This window comes from Alexandromys fortis, unplaced genomic scaffold (assembly GCF_014885135.2).
Source record: "Alexandromys fortis isolate MF-2015 unplaced genomic scaffold, M_Fortis_MF-2015_v1.1 scaffold_462, whole genome shotgun sequence".
NCBI lineage: Eukaryota > Metazoa > Chordata > Mammalia > Rodentia > Cricetidae > Alexandromys > Alexandromys fortis.
In genome coordinates, this window is record NW_026068338.1 from 122,374 (window position 1) to 139,053 (window position 16,680).

At 41.3% G+C, this 16,680-nt stretch overlaps 1 protein-coding gene across 1 annotated transcript in view; it reads left to right on the forward strand.

The window, feature by feature from the left end:
• The window catches only part of Pus7 (pseudouridine synthase 7), a 42,550-nt gene that overhangs the window by 13,240 nt on the left and 12,630 nt on the right, over window positions 1-16,680 (forward strand). The window contains exons 6-9 of the mRNA XM_050132880.1: window positions 4,807-4,918; window positions 6,697-6,774; window positions 14,464-14,592; window positions 15,455-15,580. Coding sequence (XP_049988837.1) covers window positions 4,807-4,918; window positions 6,697-6,774; window positions 14,464-14,592; window positions 15,455-15,580 — 445 coding nt within the window. The remainder of the gene's footprint in view (window positions 1-4,806; window positions 4,919-6,696; window positions 6,775-14,463; window positions 14,593-15,454; window positions 15,581-16,680) is intronic.

Below are 16,680 nucleotides of genomic sequence, written 5' to 3' on the forward strand. Positions count from 1 at the left end.
TTTTGTTTTTCAAGTCAAGATCTCTCTTTGTGCCAGAGGCCAGCCTGGTCTACAAGAGCTAGTTCCAGGATAGGCACCAAAGCTACACAGAGAAACCCTGTCTCTGGAAGGGCGGGAGGGGGTGGACAAGAAAAACCTCTCTTTGTAGCCCTGGCTATCTTGGAACTCGCTGTTTAGACCTGGCAATTGTGGAAACTCACTCTATAGACCAGGCTGGCCTGGAACTCACAGAGATCCACCTGGCTCTGCCTCCCAAGAGCTGGGATTAAAGGGGTGCGCCACAACCCATCCAAGACTTACAGGATTTTTATGCTTTCCCCAAATAGAACTGTCTACTGTGAAACATGATATGATAATCCAGTCTAAAAATGACACATTGCTTTATTTCAATTTGGTAAATTATATATAATTATTATGACATTATACAAGCAGGTAATAAGTTGGTATTTTGAGATTATATGCATCCTAACTGCTTTCAAGAACTTGTTCTTAACCACAGACTTAAGAAAAGAAATCTGGGGCTGGAGAGATGGCTCACTGTTTGCTCTTTCGGAGGTCCTGAGTTTAATTCCCAGCAACCACATGGTGGCTCACAACCATCTGTAATGAGATCTGGCCCCCTCCTCATGGCATACATGGAGGCAGAATGTTGTATACATAATAAATAAATAAATCTTAAAAAAAAAAAAAGAAAGAAAAGAAATCTGGGCAGCCATTGTAGCATACTTGTACCATCTCAGCATTCAAGAGATGATGAAATCATGAATTTGTGGCTAACCTGAGCTGCAGAGTCCAAAAGGGCTACTGCCTCCAGGGAGAAAAAACCTGTTTTATGATATATACAAGTTCTTTGTACTTTCTGAAGTAAATGGTCCTCAGGCAGGGTCTCTGCACCTAGAGCTCTACCTACCCAGAATAGAGCGACACTGGTCTTTCTGGGACAGACCACACAAAAGGAGAAATTCCAGAGGCCACAGAGAACGTGCTCCAGATTTGATGAAACAGGAACTTGAAAATATGCCCATCACTTAGCGACACACAAAAAAAAAATCACTAATGTCTATTAATTAAGCTTGGTATTGGACTAATTAGATGGAAATCAGTTTACACAGTAAGTTGAAACAGAAGGCAAGATATACAGTGTGGTTTTTAAATTAAGCAGTAAAGCAAAGAGAGAGGGGAAAATATAGTAAGGAGAAGACATGCTTGACTTTGAAGATTGTAGAGTCATGAATGTATTTATATAGGAAATGAAAGGGCCAGAGAAAGGGGAAGGTGGAAATTTAAGGACAGCAGTAAAGACAATGGATGGAGCAAGATATTGAGAAAGCTGAAAGGTTGGTATGTGGGGCGCATTAATGAAGATGACCTTGAGGAAGCAGAAAGATTTCTGCACGCCACCCCATCTCGTCCTCAGGCTACTTCCATCTTTCTTCACGGGAGCCCCTGCATGGTTTCCCTTGTTAGTTCATTTCCTTCTGTGTAGGTCTGGACTGTGATGCCATGCCTTCAGAAGGTAGAACTAGCCTTCTGGAAGAAGGAAGTGAAATGCCAGCCTTAGAATTCTTTGCGAATGTATTATAAATTGGAGTGACTCAAAAATGTGTGGAAGTCATCCTTACTTCCCTGAACTTAAATGTTCTCGGAGGCTGTTTTTATAGAGTTTTCTTTATAGAGGTTTTTTTGTTGTTGTTGTTTTTTTTTTTTTTTTTTTTTAGAGACAGGGTTTCTCTGTGGCTTTGGAGCCTGTCCTGGAACTAGCTCTGTAGACCAGGCTGGTCTCGAACTCACAGAGATCCGCCTGCCTCTGCCTCCCGAGTGCTGGGATTAAAGGCGTGCGCCACCACCGCCCAGCTCTTTAGAGTTTTTGCTTTTGCTTATTCAGAATATTTCTAGTGCAAATGTTTTACTCTTTTATATTTTATATTGAGCATTCTTAGAAAATGAATATTTGTATTTGTTAGTTGCAGAGGTCATTGAATTCATGTTCTGTGCTTAGGTTTCCTAATAGAAAGTGCATGTTTGGGGGCTGGGAGATGGCTCAGAGGTTAAGAGCACTGGCTGCTCTTCCAAAGGTCCTGAGTTCAATTCCCAGCAACCACATGGTGGATCGCAACCATCTGTAATGGGGTCTGGTGCCCTCTTCTGGCCTTCAGGCATACACACAGACAGAATATTGTATACATAATAAATAAATAAATATTTAAAAAAAGAAGTAAGAAAGTGCATGCTTGTAAACCAGACTCACTAATTTGTCCTAGTTTCTGCTAAAGGAAAATAACATTTAGGTTTTTAGTCTTGTGGCTGTATTTATTTCTTGCCTTTGTACTTACATGTGACTATGCTAAAAACCAGAATTTAAAAAATATAGCCACACTTCATCTTGTGTCACACTTGATGATTTTAGCTTCTTATTGTGGACGTTTTAAATTCTGTGCCTAGATAGAGAATGCAGCCCTACGTATCCGTCCATCACCTTCAAAATGACCTGACATTCTTTTATTTCTGTTTAGGCCATTATACCACACACACCACACACACTTTTTTCCTTTTGGGAGCACTTTAAAATAAGTTAACATGGCATGTCATTTTACTCATAAATTCTTCAGTGTCTCACAGATCATCTCTTAAATCTTTTAATCTGTAAATTGGTGACTATAGGAAAGTTCTCTCTACTAATAATTCAACAATGTTCAGTTTTTTTGTGAGATTCTTTTGTGTAGGGTGGGGTGGGAGGTTTGTTCTGGAGCTCTCTCTGTAGCCCAGGCTGGCCAAGAGCTCTGGGTGCAGGGAGTACTGGGATTAAAGGCATGAGCAGTCCCATTGTCCCCCCCCCCATCCCCGCCCACCAGCTAATGTGGAAGATTTTTGCAGTTCAGTGCAGGAAGCACACAAAAGAGACGTGAAGCAACGTTCTCATCACAGCAGTCACCCAGTGTTTCAAACATGTCCTAACGTTCGCTGAAAACCATCTGTTGAAGCAGACACTTCAATTTTAGTCTTGAAGGATGAATTGTCCTTTGTGAAGATGCAGAGTCAGGAAGGCTGTGCCTAGAGGGGAGGGAGATTCCTGTTTGTTGTGTCTGAGTGGCTGTTGACCCCCCACATAGCACCAAGTGCATTCCCTTACCAGGCGATCGTTTGCATGTTGACCTCTAAAGCTCCTTGACGGCGTTGTAAATTAAACGTTCCTCTCTTGTGCTCTTTGTGCTGCGCCTTCGGACAGAGGTCAGAACTGCAGCAGGTAAGAGCGGTTGGTATTTCCTGTAGACAAGGTGAAATACCAATGTTGTCCTAAGTACTGAGTACAGATAACTTTGCTTAAGTGGGAGTGAACTGGAAGGAAAAAAACGAGAAAAAGATATTTCATTCATAACCCTAAGGAAATTGTGAAATTGTCACACCAAGAACTAAGGAGATACTTCTAATATTTTTTTATACATGACAGAAAAGACTCACATATTCATCAAGAAAGAAACTGACTTTGTAGGCATGTTTATATTGTGATGGTTTTCCGAAATGGGTTACTGGTTCTCTACGTTGCTTGGTGGTTTTTACATTGTAGATGAAGCCATTAACCTGTTATCAAAAAGTGCTTCTGCTTGACAAAGCCAGATAGTCAGTTACCTTCAGTCCCAGGAAGATTCCTAAGTTTGTATGAAAAGACTTTTTAAGGACAATTTTTAAAGCAAGAGGATTCTTTCTAGTTGGTTATGCAAAATACTTTCTCATAGGTTTTCTCTCATGGAGTGCTTATATCAATGAAACTAGACGAGTTCCTTGAAAACTAGCTCACCTGTTATATAGGACTCATGAACTTTCTGTATCTGCAGACTGTACTTGTAGCTTATTTTTTCCAGAGTCCTGATTTCTTTACTCAGAAGTTTACATCTAAATCTTGTATTGTTTAAAATGTGTTTCCAGATTATATAATTGAAATATTCAATTAAAAGAACAGTTTTAGCAATCAGGGTATCCAGGTTATAGATCCCCAAAGAACTGGGCAGTCATGCTACACTGACTCAGAAGGTACCATTTAACATGGCTTACGTTTTTACATACACTGACACTGTAAGAGTCAGGCTTTAAATGCCAGCTACTCTCTTGTGTAGATATCGTTGTAGATATTGACTAAACTTTTGTGCTAGAAATGGCCTTTGGAAAAGTTACAAAGTCACTAAAACAAGCCCTTATAAACCCTGTCTCCATCTGTGCTACCATGTGTGAATTCTTTGCGGTGAAGCAGGAATAATAGGGTCTATCGTAAAGTTTTTTCCTCTCGAATGAAGAAGATACAGGGCCCCTTGGTTCTGATGTGTGCTGACCCAGGAATCCGCAGAGCCCTGTGGGTTCTATGTATCAGCTGTGAGACGTTGACTGCTGACTCCCGCTCACTTTCCATGGCACTTACACCTCACTTCTCATTTTAAATGTAGACAGATACTGCCCGACTAGTTACAGAAAGCCTAGTATGTATAGTTCATACGGCTAGTTATGCTTTATGACGTCAGGGTACATCTGATTGATGCAGACAGATACTGTCCGACTAGTTACAGAAAGCCTAGTATGTATAGTTCATACGGCTAGTTATGCTTTATGACGTCAGGGTACGTCTGATTGATGCAGACAGATACTGTCTGACAGAAAGCCTAGTATGTATAGTTCATACGGCTAGTTATGCTTTGTGTCAGGGTACATCTGATTGACTATTGTACGGTTCTGTAGCATAAAGTGATCTCCATAGAGTTCATTTTTTTAAAAAAAATTATTATGAAATATATGACATTTAAGGTTTTTGTTTTTAAGATCCAAGAAAACATTCTTGGCCAAAATCTCGGGGAAGCTACTGCCACTTTGTTCTATACAAGGAAAACAAAGACACCATGGATGCCATCAATGTATTGTCCAAATATTTACGGTTAGTGTCTCATTCTTGTTCTTACACAAAATCAGTAAAATAGGAATGTGTTCTCTCTTTCAATGCCAGTGGGAAAAGATCAGTAAATGCCAAAAGTACTTCATAATGGGAATGTTTGTTGGGAAATAGATCAATAAACTTTTTATCCCTTTGCTAATAATTCAAGATAAAAGTTCTGGAAGTAAATAATTCACATACAATTAAGAGTTCCTAGCACAGTCAGGGAAAGGGATGAAAATCCAGCAGAGATCACAGGTGTGGAGGCTAGGTGAGGTGCTATGATTCTTTGTGTTTGTGGTTTTAGAAGAAGTGAAGGGATGGCTCAGCTGTTAAGACCACTGGCTGCTTTTCAATAGCATCCGGTTTAATTCCCAGCACCCACATCATGGCCTATAACCATCTATACCTCTAGTTCCAAGGAACCCGACACCTTTCTCTGATCTCCAGGGGCACCAAGCATGCTTGTGGTACACATTAAATGTGTGCAGGCAAACCCTCATACAGAAGAAAATATTTTGAAAAGAAATGTCTGTAGATACCACAGCAAATTTGTATTCTATGAAAATTTAACTCAGGTTAAACATTTCTATATAGCAAATGTGTTTTCAGATTAGCCAAACAAAGTAACCACTAAGTGGCTTACGTAGCACAACTTAGTAATAATTCTCTCCCAGTTCTGTAACCGGGAAGTTCCAAGATCAGAATATGTAGTTTATTTTCTTTTGTTTTTGTTTTCTTTTTCTTTCTTTTTGTTTGTTTTTCAGACAGGGTCTCTACCCCTGTCTGTCCTGGAACTCCCTGTGAAGAGTCCATCTGATAAGCCACATTCTATCCTGGTCATCTCTTTAAAAGCCTTGTTTCCAAATGTTATCTTATGTGATGCTGGGAGTCAAGGCTTCTGCCTAGGAGTTTGAAGAGAACACTGGTCAGCCCTGAATACCACACCTAATTAAATAACATTTCACTTTTTTTATTAGCTTCCTAAAAAAAGTATGTGGTTTCTTGTTCCATTTTCAGGAGCATAGACGGCCCTCCTAAGGATGTAGACAGGAGGAAACGGTTCCTCTAGGATGTACAGTTGGGATTTCTGGGAGTATGCAAATATTCCTCTGTAGAATTTTGTATATCTCCATATCAGAACTATCTAGCCACTCCTTTAATCCCAGCGCTCAGGAGGCAGAGGCAGGTGGATCTCTATGAGTTTGAGACCAGCCTAGTCTACAAAGGGAGTTCTGGAACATCCAGGGCCACACAGAGAAACTCTGTCTTGAAACACACAGACAGACGAGGGGGTTGGGGGAAGGAACTATCCAGATTCCTGTTTTAGCATTTGGCTTTTTTTTTTTTTAAATACAGAGTTGTAGATTATATTTAAGGTAAAAAAAAAAATCACATTACTGTAACTTCTTGAAAACTGAAGATATAAAATGTTCAGAGTGCTACAAAATATCTCTGGAATATTTTCCCCTTTATTGTTACAGTTTTATGCAACTTAACAAATTGTTTCTGACTATGGACTTTCGTTTTTGTTACTTTTTAGCCAAGTCTGAAAGCCAGGTGATTCCCTGACAGCCAGGAAGGCTGGGAATCAAGCCCTGCTAAGAAGGCAGCTGTTGCTGCTTTAATTTGCATATTTATTTAAATTTTTCTCAATAAAATCTTTACTAAAGTTTCTCCTTATTCTCTTAGTATGTTAGTAAGTGTATTTTGAAATAAGTTATTAGAAATGTGCTTTGGTTAACATGTAACTTAGGAATGCTTTGATTCTGTCTCACCAGAGTGAAACCAAACATTTTCTCCTATATGGGAACCAAAGACAAAAGAGCCATCACAGTCCAGGAGATTGCTGTCCTCAAGTAAGTAGAGTTCCCCAAGATTGGCTCTGCAGAGGTCCTAGCACTCACTCCCTTCAGAGGCCTCGGGCTTGCTTTATGAAATTGACCACTTTCAACTTTATATGATATCTCTGCCTTTTACAAACGTTTTAGATGTTTTTTATTGCATTTATTTATCTGTTTATTATATTGTGTGCATATGTAAACACACACTGTAGCACATTTGTTGAGGTCAAGGCCATCTGGAGACAGTAAGTTCTCTGCTACACTGTGGACCCTTGGGCTGAACCCTGGTTGGTAGCAGATGCCTCTATCTGCTGAGTCATCTTGCCAGCCCTGCTTTGCTTTTTTGTAGTGTTTTTCTACTTCATTTTTTTTCACCCTGAATCTCTGCTTCCTAATCTTATCAAATATATATTTTCTGAGTAATTTTACAAAGCTGTTGGTGATACAGCCAAAAGAATAGGTGAACTGGGGTTGGAGAGATTGCTCAGTGGTTAAAAGCACTGGCTTCTCTTCCAGAAGACCTGGGTTCAATTCCCAGCACCCACAAGACAGCTCACAGTTGTCTGTAACTCTGGTTCTAGGGCACCTGGTATCCTCACACAGACATATGCAAGCAAAACACCAGTGCACATTAAAAGAGAGAGATAATAAGTGCACTGTTGCTTTTATCTGCTGCTTTGTCCCACTGAACTTCCCCTTGGGGAAGGGGACGGGTGGGGGTTGTCAATGGCTCCGTCTCTGGGAGACAGTTTATTTTAGAAAAGGGAAAACCTTCTGTGCCCCCCACCCCCTGAGGGAGGGGAAGCAGCAGCACTGGTATCAGGAGACTGGTTCGGGCCGTCTTGTCTCGTGGCACAGCAGCTGTTGCTGGGGCCCGTTGGCAGACCTAGGTTGGCTTAATTTAGGGAAGTTACATACTGCATGCTCAGATAGTCAGTTTAGTCTGGTTTAAGCCAGCAAGGCCCTTTGTGCCTGGACAAATATCCCTCCCCCCCCCCCCCCCCCCCCCCCCCCCCCCCCCCCCCCCCCCCCCCCCCGCACACACACACAGTGCACCTTTCTTTCTTGTTTATTAAATATTACAAAACAGTGAATAATATATTTTGTTTGTAACAGACATGCAGATGAAAAGGGTCTCTACTTTTAAAAAAGTTATAGGACAGAAAATAAGTAGAACCCTCCTAGAGTGGGATGAGAGTTGAACTAGGGTATGCCTTAGTCTTGCTTGCAGACCTGGGACTATGAAGGACAGCCAGGGAAAGTTTGCACAGTTGACGGGATGGGATGCTGTGGTTTTAATTTAAATAAAGGCATCTCATCTCTATGCTATGTGCCTTTTCAACTGTCTCTGTTGTGGTAACTGGCCCTATTCATTATAAGATATTTACTAGCCTCCCTGATCTCTGTCCTTTCTGTACAGCAAGCACATGATTGTGAAAATTAAAGCCATCTCCAGACTTGTCAAAGATGCCCTACAGGGGGCAGTGGTGCCTCTGGTAGAGAACTAAGAGTGGTCTTGCTTCTAGAAGGATGAGATGATTCTTGGGGCATGGAGGTTGTTATTTCCAAGCCAATAAAATAGCTTATGAAGATATTAGAAGGACTTACAAAACACAACACATTTACTACCTGGTAAGCAGTTTTGTGGACATGTAGCAAGAAATAAAGCTTTCTATGTACTCATTTCAATGGCTTATATGCTAAAATTGGAATCATACAGAAGAGCTATCATAGCATCCACATAAGAAAGACAAATTTTCTGGGGCATTTGTTATTTTTTCAGTAAATAGATATTGCAGAACATTAGGTTATGCAAAATCCCTAAGACTCCGAAAGCCAAATATTACACCCCACACCCCATATGTGGATTCTTGGTTTTAAGTGTATTGGTGTGGGGGTGTCATGGGAGGGGAAGAAAAGACCTCAAGAGGGAAGAGAGAGAAAAGGGATTGAAAAGGAACATGTGTGGTAAGAGGTGGGGACTGTTTCTGAGAATGTTTGGAATCAGCAAGAACTGGGCAGTAGAGAAGGCGGGAAGGATAAATGATAAAACAAGATAAAACAACATATATGTAAGAAAATGACATAAGGAAACATATTCACTTTATATGCTAAACTTAAAAGGAGAGTAAGAGGAAAAACAAAATAAAAGTAGATTAAGACTGGAGGAAGGAGGAGAGGAAGGAAAGGAGAAAGGGCTAAGGAAGGCAAGGGAAGAGGGTGGCTGAGAGAGGGCAGGATCCAGATCCTGAGGACTCCATAGTTTATGTTGAGGTCCGTGTTACAGCTGCTTGTTTGTATTCCAGTCCTCTTCTGTGGCCTGAGGCAGTGGCCCCTCTCCATCGTGTGTGTGTGTGTGTGTGTGTGTGTGTGTGTGTGTGTGTGTGTGTGTGAAGGTGTTGCTTTGGTTGGAACTGGGTGAGGATGCTAATTTGAGGTTTAAAAACAGGCATTTTACCAGCCAGCAGGTGTCAGACTTGATCAGGTTACTGGTCTACCCTCATAGACTTTTTTTTTTTTTTTTTTTTTCCCGTTTTCCTGTTGACTTTCAGGAATCTCAGCAGGCCTTCTAAATGCTGCCCTTTTGAAAGCACTTTGCACTTATCTCGCGGATACAGGCTACACCCTGCGTTTGCTCAATGGATCTGTGTGGTACTCAGATTGGCCTTTCCCACGAGAACTGGTGAATAAGAAAAACCCATTCTGCCACACAGAGATTTTAATTATTGCTGCGTTGATCAGTCCTGGGATAAGCAGCATTTCTGTCCACTTTCTTGCAACTCTGAAATACTGGGTAATTTCAAACAGGATCTCCAACTGTCTTATTCAGACTTGTTTCTTTTCCTGCCTGTTGGTGCCAGTCTCCTGTCTGAGCTTGGGCCAATATTTCTCTGGCTTTGTGGGGTTTTTTTTTTTTTTTTTTTTTTGGTTTTTCGAGACAGGGTTTCTCTGTGGCTTTGGAGCCTGTCCTGGAACTAGCTCTGTAGACCAGGCTGGCCTCGAACTCGAACTCGCAGAGATCCGCCTGCCTCTGCCTCCCGAGTACTGGGATTAAAGGTGTGCACCACCATTGCCCGGCTCTGGCTTTGTTTTTAAAGGCTTCTGTGTAGCAGGTGTTCGTTGACCCTTATTGCTTAAAAACAAGATTGTCACATGTGAATTTACAACCAAAAATACTTGATCTTTAGTCATTAAAATTGGTGAGCAGTATTGTCAATACGCACCTTCACCTTCAAGAACTAATAGTAGCTCTGTACTTTTGCTGCTGGATGGATGCAGAAATGACTGTCCATTGTATACTGAGGGAAGAGAATATTATTCAATATAAAAGGAGTGAGATACCAGTATATCTTATAGCATAATAAGCCGTAAGAGTTTTGCATTGTTGGGCATGTTGGCAGAGTCCATTAATCCTAACACTCTATAGAGTGAAGCAGGAGAATAGCAAGTTTGAAGCCAGCCTGTATACAGGGGGACCCTGACATTTAAAAAATGAAGGGAGGGCTGGAGACATGGCTCAGGTTAAGAGCATTGCCTGCTCTTCCAAAGGTTCTGAGTTCAATTCCCAGCAACTACATGGTGGTTCACAACCATCTGTAATGAGGTCTGGTGCCCTCTTCTGGCCTGCAGGCATAATGCAGAAAGAATATATTGTATACATAATAAATAAATATTTTTTAAAAGATGGAGAGAGGGGGCTGGAGAGATGGCTCAGTGGTTAAGAGCATTGCCTGCTCTTCCAAAGGTCCTGAGTTCAATTCCCGGCAACCACATGGTGGCTCACAACCATCTGTGAGGAGGTCTGGCGCCCTCTTCTGGCTGTCGGGCATACACGCAGACAGAGTATTGTGTACATAATAAATAAATAAATATTTAATAAAAAAAAGATGGAGAGAGGGAGGAAGAAAATTACACCAAGTAGTTGGCCATTAAAAAAAAATCACTATTTGATTTTTGTTCACATGAAATGTTCAACATGGGAAAATCTGTAGATAAAAGTACATTAACAACTACAGGGGCTGCAGGGAAGGCCAGAGGACACGGAGTCAGGGCTGAGTGGATGAGGGTGACCATGGTGATGAGATGATACACTGCTCACGTTGTGAGTGTACACTAAAAACCCTGAAAACAAATAAAATGGTGATTTTTTCTCTTTTTTTTGAAAAAAGTGATTTTTATATATTCTTATGTATGTTGGATTGCCTGACTGAGGGTGTTGGATCCCTTGAAACAGGAGTTATAGACAGTTGTAAACTGCCATGTGGGTGCTGGGAATTGAACCCAAGTCTTCTGGAAGAAGCAACCAGTGCTCTTAACCACTGATCCATCTCTCTAGCTCCCCCCCCCAAAATGGTGAATTTTATGTTTTTAAAGAAGGACAAGGCTTGGCACTCACCTTTATTCCTTCCCCTCTCCCCCAACACACATACATGCACGCACACTTGAGAGGCAGAGACAAGCAGATACCTAAGTCCAACCTGATCTACATAGTGAGTGCCAGACCAGCAGGGCTACATAGTGAGACACTGTGTTGAGAGGCAGAGAGATGGGGGGAGGGGGGAGACACTTTCCTGGCATTAGCTAGAAGCAGTCTCCAGAGGTTGCTAGGACAGCCAGGAGCTTGATTCTCTTTTGCTCCTGTCTTTTTTTTTTTTTAATATTTATTTATTTATTATATAATATTCTGCCTTCCCAAAGAGCTTAAGGGGGGAATGCCTGCCTGGCATGTATGAAGCCATAAACTCAATTCCCAACACTGAAATAAAAAGAATTCCAGGAGCTCAGATATTATATAGGTGATTTTTAAGCTGTGTTTTATTTTTATGTGTATGAATGTTTTTGCAGCTTCTGTATATGGGCCCTGTATATAGTGCCCTTGGAAGTCAGAAGAGGTGGTCAGATCTTTTGCAATGGAGGTTAGGGGTGGTTGTGAGCCATGATGAGGGTGCTGAGAATCAAATTTGAGTCCTCTGGCCCTCAGCAATGGTTAAGAATGCCAAACAGTTCTTAACAATTGAGCCATCTCTCTAGCATGAGGAGAAAGTTTTATTTTTAATTGTGTGTACACTCTTTGTGGGGCACCTTCAGAGGCCAGAAGAGGCCGTCAGATCCCCTAGAGCTAGAGGTGCAGCTACTTGTTAGCAGCGCAGTGTGGGTACTGCTCTTAATTGCTGAGCCATGTCTCTGCCCTATATACGTGAATTCTAATTTGCATAGCTTCACTTTGTGTATATGCAGGGGTGTGTGTGTGTGTCTGTAGAGCAAGAGTGCACCATTACTTTTCCCCATGTGTTAGAACTTGAGAGGCCTATGGAACAGTTTGATGACTTGAAACTTTGGGGTAGAACTCAGTTGCTGAGGTCCACACCCAGACCTCCCCCAGTCCCATATTCATAGACATAAATATACAAATAGACACACACATACATATACTGTATGTACACAAAACATGAATATACTGGAAGCCACTGGGAGACTCAGGCCAAACTCAGCCCCTTGCCTCTGTTACATGACAAAGTAACTGTCTTTTTAAAGGAAATATGGACATAGGAAAAATTAAAACTATATTCGTAGGCACTGTGATATGCTATATGGTACAGTGTTCTGTCTGCATGTATGCCTGCAGGCCAGAAGTAGGCACCAGGTCTTATAGATGGTTGTGAGCCACCATGTGGTTGCTGGAAATTGAACTTTATATTGTACCTTGGACTTTAAAAGGTTGTTTTTATTTTTATTTTTTTTTTGTTTTTTGTTTTTTGTTTGTTTGATGTGTTGGTTGGTTGTCTTTAGGTAGGGTCTCACTATTTTTTTTTTAATTTATATTTTATGTAAGAGTGCTCTGCAAATATACCTGCAGGCCAGAAGAAGACACCAGATCTCATTATAGATGGTTGTGAGCAACCATGTAGTTGCTGGGAATTGAACTCAGAATCTCTGGAAAAGCTGCAGGTGCTTTTAACCTGAACCATCTCTCCAGCTCTTCGGGGTCTCACTATGTAACCTTGGCTAACCTGTACAGGCTGGCTATATAGCTGAAGATGGCCTCTTTATAGCCCTTATGGGATTTGGGTGGTATGTGTGTCTGTGTGTGTGTTTTGTTTTGTTGTTTTTAGATTCATCTTATTTTATGTATGAATATTTTGCGTACGTGTGCACCATATGCAGGCTTGGTGCCTGTGGCTGTCATAAGAGAGCAGATGGTTATAAACCACCAGTGGGTACTAGGAATCAAAGCCTAGTCATCCGTAAGAACAGCAAGTGTAGCATGAATAATAAAAAACCAGAGTCAGATATTGAAGTTCAAGCTGAAGATCAGAAAGCAAAGCGGCCAATAACTAGCTCTTACCTCTTCCTTTGATCAGAATAAGTGATCCTGCCTCCATGAATCCTCAGACTGAGACTGAGAGTGAGACCTGTCTCCTCTCTAGTGCTGGGATGAGAGGCATGCACCACCACCACCTTGCCTGTATGGCTGACTAGCATAACTGCTGTGGTTAAAGGTGTGTGCCACCACTGCCTGGCATGTATGGCTGACCAATGTGGCTGCTTTTCATTCTGATCTTCAGGCAAGCTTTATTTATGAGCGTGTGCTGGATTGAAGAGGAAGTTCAGTGGTTAAGAGCACTGGCTGCTCTTCCGAAGGACCGTGGTTCAATTCCCAGCACCCACATGACAGTTTATAACTATCTTAATCTTATTTCAAAACTTTTCCAGGCCAGGAGGCAAGAGAGTTTGTTCAGCAGTAAAGAGTGTGTGCTGTTCTTGCAGAGGACCTGAGCTTTGGGTGATTTATGACCTCCTGGAACTCTGACTCCAGGGGATCCGGTGACTCTTGCCTCCAGGAGTACCCGTACTTATTTACACAGACAAACGCACACATACACTTAATTAAAAGTAAACTAAATAAGCCAGGCAATAGTGACGCACACCTTTAATCTCAGCACCCAGGGGGCAGAGAAAGGTGGATCTGTGCATTTGAGACCAGCCTGGTCTACAGAGCAAGTTCCAGGGTAGGCTCCAAAGCTACAGAGACACCCTGTCTCAAAAAATAATAAATAAATACAAAATGAAAAATTAAAAATAAATAAAAATATTTAAAAGAAAGTGCTGCACGTCAGGAGAGTTGTAGAGATAAAGAAAGAACAAAGACTTTTCAGTGTGGTATTTGCTGTTCTGTGTAGATTTTCTGTTGAGGAAGATAAAGACTTTCTAATGAAACAATTTAACAGCATGGGAACACTTCTGTAAAATGATAGGAGGATACATTTTTGTATGATTGTAGCAATGTACATCTTCAATATGTTCTGAAAGGATGAGGAAATGCAAAAATCTAATGCTTTTTCAAGGGATGAACCAATGGATTTTCCTTCTTCTCGGTGTTTTTGTGTTTTCCAAGGTTGTCTTTTGGTTATGAGTTTATAATACTCTTTCTTACTGGACCAATTATGGCTAAACCTTTTTTAAAGTTAGAACCCACTCTTCACAGTTCTGTGGGATTGCTGTTTGCTATCGTCCCCTTTGTTACCTCCTGCCCACAGAAAGTAGAATCCTCTACATCTCTTACTTCTGTGTTCCCACTGGTGTTGAAGTCTCTTCATTATAGTACTGGTACCCATAAGACAAATGCAAGGGGGAAGGAAAAGTGCACCTAATGCCTTCTGCAGGATCTCATGATCCTTTCTCTGCTCCTTTTTTTCTGTGAAGGATAAGTGCACAAAGACTCGCCCATCTGAACAAATGCTTGATGAACTTTAAGCTAGGGAATTTCAGCTATCAGAAAACCCCTCTGAAATTGGGAGAGCTTCAAGGAAATCACTTCACTGTTGTTCTCAGGTAAAGTACGCAGGTAGGAGTGCAGACCTGGCTGGCTGGGTCTCCGTGGTCTGTTTCTATGTGTGTTGATAGGGTACAGGATCGCTGGTACAGAGAGAGGGCTGCTGGTTGGGAGAACAAGGACTGTAGAAGTGAGGAACAAATACTGTATAGTGTTTCTCTTGATAATTGGTCTTTGTTCCTCCCTCCAAAGATTCTTACAGCCATCGGAAACACTGTTCTTCAGATCCAGTTTTGAAAGATAAAGAGCCTGTGAATTAATCCGTTTGAGGTGCCTAGAATGGGCATATTCATAGAAAGATCAGGCTACTTTAACAGAGTTATTTGTTGGTATAAGTTTCAGTTTGGGAGCAGGCATAGTTGTACTTGCCTGTAATCTCAGTAGGCAAAGGCAGGGGATCACACGACTCCTTCAAGGTCAATCTGGTTTGGTCTCTGTGGTTTGCAGGCTGGCCAGGGCCTATATAGAAGGACTTGCAAAATAAATAAGTAAATTCCATTTGTGGGCAGTGAACAATTTTGGTAACTATATAGGTGGTGCACAGTGCTTCATCTGATAATAATTTGCACTTAAAATGAGATGGGCATTGGTGGTTCATGTCATTTATCCCAGCACTGAGGGTTAAAGGACAGAGGCAGGGGAGTCTTAGTGAGTTCAAGGCCAGTCTGACCTATAACACAAGTTCCAGGACAGAAAGATCCTGATTAAAATAATAAACTTGATTAAAATAATAAACCAGCAAAGTCCTCAGAAAGTTAGAAAAGGTTGCAGAGGTGAGATATAGAAGCCAGTGTTATGGTATGCATCATAAAATGAGATTACTGACCATTTTTTTCCTCTGGTCAATTTGGGACTCTGCAGGAATATAACAGGAACTGAAGAGCAAGTACAGCAAGCCATGCAATCTCTGAAGGAGACCGGCTTCATTAACTACTATGGTATGCAAAGGTTTGGGACCACAGCTGTCCCTACGTACCAAGTTGGAAGGTAAGTAGTTGATTTCTAACTTTTAGCTTTTTATTTTTGGGAGTTTTGTTGTCTTGGTTTTTTGAGACGTTGTCTCACTATGTAGCTTTGGCTATTCTAGAACTCACTGTGTAGACTAGGCTGGACTTGAGCTTACAGAGAGTGACCTGACTCTGACTTTTGAGTTCTTTTTTTATCTAAAAGAAGACTCAAAAAGTTTTCGTTGGTCAAAAAGTTTGTATTTAATTTTGTAATTTCTATCTAAAGGATATTTTTATTTATTCTCACATAACAGAGAAGTAAAATTTTTGTTAATGGTGTGTTGATTATTTTAGGATTCTGTCATGTTTAGGACAAATGAACTACTGATCCATAAGTTCTTTGTAAGATTTATTTTATTTCAGTTAATGCATGCAACAGTATGTTTTCTAAAAAAGAAAAAGAGGTCTGGAGAGACAGCTCAGTAAATCGCTTGCTACACAAGCATAAGGTCCTAGGTTCAGATCCCACTGCTACTCAAAAGCTGAGTGTGGTAGGGCACATCTATAACCCCAGTGTTGGGAAGGTGGAGACCAGCAGATCCCTTACTCTCTCTAGCCAACAAGACTAGCCTATCGGGCTGGAGAGATGGCTCAGTGGTTAAGAGCATTGCCTGCTCTTCCAAAGGTCCTGAGTTCAATTCCCAGCAACCACATGGTGGCTCACAACCTTCTGTAATGGGGTCTGGTGCCCTCTTCTGGCCTGCAGACAGACTGTTGTATACATAATAAATAAATATTTAAAAAAAAAAAAAAAAAGACTAGCCTATCAGCGAGAGAGCCAATGAGGAGGGTATCTGGCTTCTAGAGGCACATATATGGCACATGCATGTGCACAGTTGAAGCTGTGACTAAATAGTTTTTCCTACCATTCTTCACCGCCCTTTCAAGGGGTCTCTTTTACTTTAGTTTGTTTGTTTTTCTTTTTGGTGTTTTTTGTTTTTTGAAACAGGGTTTCTCGGTGTAATCCTGTCTGTCCTAGAACTCACTCTGTGTAATGGTAAAAGTAAAATGTCACTGTTCCCCGAGGGGCAACAGATCCCAGGCAGGGAGCCTCGCGCGGCAGGTGAGAGACCTCAGGGG